The sequence below is a fragment of the Brassica napus genome, chromosome A8 (genome assembly GCF_020379485.1).
Source record: "Brassica napus cultivar Da-Ae chromosome A8, Da-Ae, whole genome shotgun sequence".
Lineage (NCBI taxonomy): Eukaryota > Viridiplantae > Streptophyta > Magnoliopsida > Brassicales > Brassicaceae > Brassica > Brassica napus.
In genome coordinates, this window is record NC_063441.1 from 8,272,926 (window position 1) to 8,276,757 (window position 3,832).

General features: G+C 35.6%; 1 protein-coding gene across 2 annotated transcripts; it reads right to left on the minus strand.

Annotated features, from left to right (window-relative positions):
- Positions 1-328: 328 nt before the first annotated feature.
- Positions 329-3,200, minus strand: LOC106418768 (DEAD-box ATP-dependent RNA helicase 5-like). 2 transcript variants are annotated; one of them, XM_013859524.3, is made up of 13 exons: positions 2,705-3,200; positions 2,518-2,639; positions 2,332-2,439; positions 2,179-2,259; positions 2,024-2,102; positions 1,843-1,928; positions 1,707-1,763; positions 1,564-1,631; positions 1,416-1,484; positions 1,237-1,330; positions 997-1,161; positions 803-895; positions 394-710 (listed from the first exon to the last, which is right to left on the minus strand). In XM_013859524.3, the coding sequence occupies exons 1-13, from the start codon at positions 3,183-3,185 to the stop codon at positions 621-623; spliced, it is 1,593 nt and encodes a 530-aa protein (XP_013714978.2). In that variant the 5' UTR covers positions 3,186-3,200; the 3' UTR covers positions 394-620. The 2 variants fall into 2 exon arrangements, with proteins under 2 accessions (XP_048594520.1, XP_013714978.2); XM_048738563.1 differs by having other exon boundaries at positions 329-710; positions 1,564-1,763.
- Positions 3,201-3,832: the final 632 nt, after the last annotated feature.

The following is a 3,832-nucleotide window of genomic DNA, read 5'->3' on the forward strand; positions in this document are numbered from 1 at the left end:
ATAAAACTAAATTATAGATGTTAATATATAATAAATCAATGACAATTAAAGAGGTCAACGTCAAAGAATTATTTTCTAAAAATATTTTTGAATTACATTATATTGGTTTTAAAGGTAAAATAAGTATGTGTTTTTAGTATCGTGAATAAAAAAATTAAGGTTATTATATTAATTAAATGTGAATTTCTTTTAAAAAAATTTTAAAATAAAAAGAGCAAGCATAATTTTAACACTGATATGAAACTAAAAATATATATATTTGCATAGTCAAACAAAAGATATAATGTAAAATAATCTGATAATAAAAAAATAACATAATAAAATTAGATAACTTATACTAAAACAAACAAATTAAAATATATATATACCCACAAAATAAAAATAGAGCACCACTTTACTAATAACCACAACAATCATATTAGAAATTTTAGTTAATCCCAATGAAACGAGTTCGGCGGAAAAGAACGATAACAGTTTTATAAGAAACTCCAAAAATGACATTTCATACATAACTAAAATAAAATCATTTAAACTAAAAAAATGGTAAAAGAATATATAATGAAACAAATTCCCGCGCGAAGATTGCCCTAGTAATCATAAAATAATAAGACAAAACTAGTCTAATCGTCAGAATCAGCAAATGTGATCTTCTTAGCTTTTGGAGCATCAGCTGCAATATCTTTGAAATGAGGTCCATACAGTTTTGATTCCTGCAGTTTTTTTTAATCAGACAATACAGCAGCACATGAGAGGAAATAACGTGTGTGGAGGAGAATCAAGAATATGATCAAAGAAATCAAACCTTTTTCTTTACATGAGTGCCAAACTTCAAAAGATCAGCGGGCACGACTTGTTTAGCTTCCCTGAGAACATTCACTAGCTCTCCGGCAAGACCCTTTAAAGGGACAGTGAGTGAGTGACACAACAACATATGTCAATAACTCTGGAAAAAAGCTGCTCAAAGAATTTATGAAAAAGAGAATTAAAATCATATACCTTGTTCTGTTGTGTGAAGAAGGTGTGTGCAACGCCCTTTTTACCTGCTCTTCCCGTTCTCCCGATTCTGTGAACATAATCCTCTGTTGTCAAAGGGAAACTGTAGTTTATCACAACTTCCACGTCCGGGATATCGAGCCCTCTTGCTGCCACATCAGTAGCCACCTACAATGAATAAAACAGTATCAACCAGCATGGTTAATACTAGTATTATAAGCCATGGAGTTGAGAAACACGTACCAGCAACGGACAGGATCCTTCTTTGAACAATGCCAAAGACCTGGTACGTTCGCTCTGTGCTTTGTTTCCATGTATAGATACAGCTTTCCAGCCTCTGAATAGTTATGTAAATATTTATAATGAAGAGCAAGATAGTCAAGATTTTTGTTGAGTTGATTTAGGGGAAAAAGAGATCAAACCTTGTCTGAAGAAAACGCTCAAGACGGTCAGCTTCCACCTTGTATAAGGCAAACACCAAAACCCTGTTTCTGCAAACACCAAAAACGCTTGGTGTTAGTATGGTGGTGAGACAAAAGGAAAGATCTGGTAACTGAGTAGCAGATTTACTTTTGAGACTTGTGGTATTTTTCTAGTAAAGCAACTAGGCGCTGGTCACGAGCACGATCGTCCAAGACCTGCATTTGTAGACAAAACAAAGACATGTTGTTAAAGGGGGGTGAGATGATTTGCAGAGGGAAAACGCTACATACCTCGATGATTTGCAAAACGTCGTGGTTGGCAGCTAAGTCTACAGAACCTATGACTACCTGAAAGAAATTTGAATGATATAAGGTTGAGAAAAATGAAAAAAAACTGTGTAGGTTAGAGAAAAGAGGAAAAGATTACCTTGACAGGGTTTGGATCCATGAATTCCTGAGCCAATTTGTGAACTTCCATAGGCCAAGTTGCACTGAACATAACCATCTGACGAACTATAAGACATATAAAAAAAAAAAGAACTTTCATTAAAATGTGGCAGGAAGAAATCAAACAAGATACATGAGTTGTTGGTTCCTCAACCACTTGCCTTTATTCGTCTTGCTCAGTATAAACCGGACTGGTTCCTCGAAACCCATATCAAGCATTCGATCTGCTTCATCCAACACCTGGCACATAGTAAGAACCTGTGTTACTATCTCTAATACATAGGCATTACAAAGAGATGTTATGTTGCTTGCTTACCACAAAGGAAACATCAGAGAGACGAAGCTCATTAGAGTCAATCAGATCTCTCAAACGACCTGGCGTACCAATGACAATATCCTACAACACACAATATTAAACCGTCATTTGATTGATTAGCCAACACAAGACAGTGTAAAGAAGAAGTCTTACAACTCCAGATCGAATAGCGTTGATTTGAGGCCTCTTAGAGCTTCCACCATACACACAAATCGATTTCAAACCACACGGTTCTCCAGCTTCACTCAAAACATCAGATATCTATACAAACAACAAAAAATAATAAGAAAATATGTTTCCTTTCACCTTTATAATGACTAATGTTCTCTCTAGCTAGACCTGAACAGCTAACTCTCTTGTCGGAGAAAGAACAAGACATGTCGGGTTCCTTGTTCCTTTACCCTTCTTGTTCTTCTTCAACATGTGCATAATCGCAGGAATCCCAAACGCCAATGTCTTACCTAAACCCACCCAAATCAAAAAAAAGTTTCGGTTTTTAAAAAACGTTTCATGCTTCTGAGATTACCTGAACCAGTTTTGGCAATGCCGATAAGATCACGACCATCTAACAGAAACGGCCATGAGTGAGACTGAATCGGAGAAGGCTTCTGGAAAGTCTTGCAGCAATCGAGAACATTCTCAGGCAACTTTGATTCAGCGAAAGATGTTAAAGCTGCGTACTTTGCTTCCTCCACATCTTTTCCGGTAACGACAACTTTCTGTTCACTCTCTCCTCCGTTGCTCACACCTGAATCTTCAGGAACTTTATCAGCTTCCTTCTTCTTCTTGTTCTCCATCTCATTCTCCTCTCTCTTACGCTTCTCCTTCTTCTTCTCTTTGTTACTCAACTCCTCACCGTTGGTGACCTCTTGAGGCACTTCGACTTCCTGACTTTCCTCTGAGTGTTTACTCTTCTTCTTCTTCTTCTTGATCGTTTCTGTCATCGGACTCTCGACAGCGGCTAAGGGTTTGTCGGAGACGGGAAGCTCTTGCTTTTTACCAGACATGTTTTTTTTGTTTACGGTGAGAGTTGTTCGGTTTAGGTTTTTAGGGTTTTATAGTATGGGAAATTGGATTGAATAACCAAAAAATAAAGTATAATTAACTATCTAACTAAAAAATAAAATATTTCTATTATTATTACAATTTATAATTATATGCTATACTATCTCTATTATCCGTTAAAAAAAAAAACTAAATATATTCTTCTACCTTCTTCTCGTTTAACTATTTTCTTCTACAAACCACCACCACAATCTTTAATTACCACCATCGTAATTTTTAATGAGTAACCAAATATGTATTCTTCGCTATATCACATGTACTTACCTTCCTCTCCTTCATATCAACCACCATCGCTTTCTCCTCCGTAACTATCATCCACGATCACTTCTTCCATAACCACATCCATCACTTGACCTCTAACAGTGTAGGCTCTACCACTATGATCACCACCAAATCTATAACTTCTAATATATCTTTTGTATCAACCACCGAAGATTCTTCGTAACCACCAACTCTGCAATACACACATAGTATAATACTTTATACTATTTGATAATTTTGATAATAAGTACTATACCATTTCATTTGTTCATTCTATTTATATTATCATCTGCAAATTCTTGAAAGATGTAAGAGTTATGTTCACTTA

What these genes read in the sequence shown, in the direction of transcription:
- LOC106418768 (XM_048738563.1), bottom strand. Translation starts at nt 3,185, where the DNA reads ATGTCTGGTAAAAAGCAAGAGCTTCCCGTCTCCGACAAACCCTTAGCC. An exon ending in TGGATCCAAACCCTGTCAAG is followed by an intron (nt 1,764 to 1,842) that starts GTAATCTTTTCC and finishes AATTTCTTTCAG; the next exon opens with GTAGTCATAGGTTCTGTAGA. An exon ending in GAGCGTTTTCTTCAGACAAG is followed by an intron (nt 1,331 to 1,415) that starts GTTTGATCTCTT and finishes ATAACTATTCAG; the next exon opens with AGGCTGGAAAGCTGTATCTA.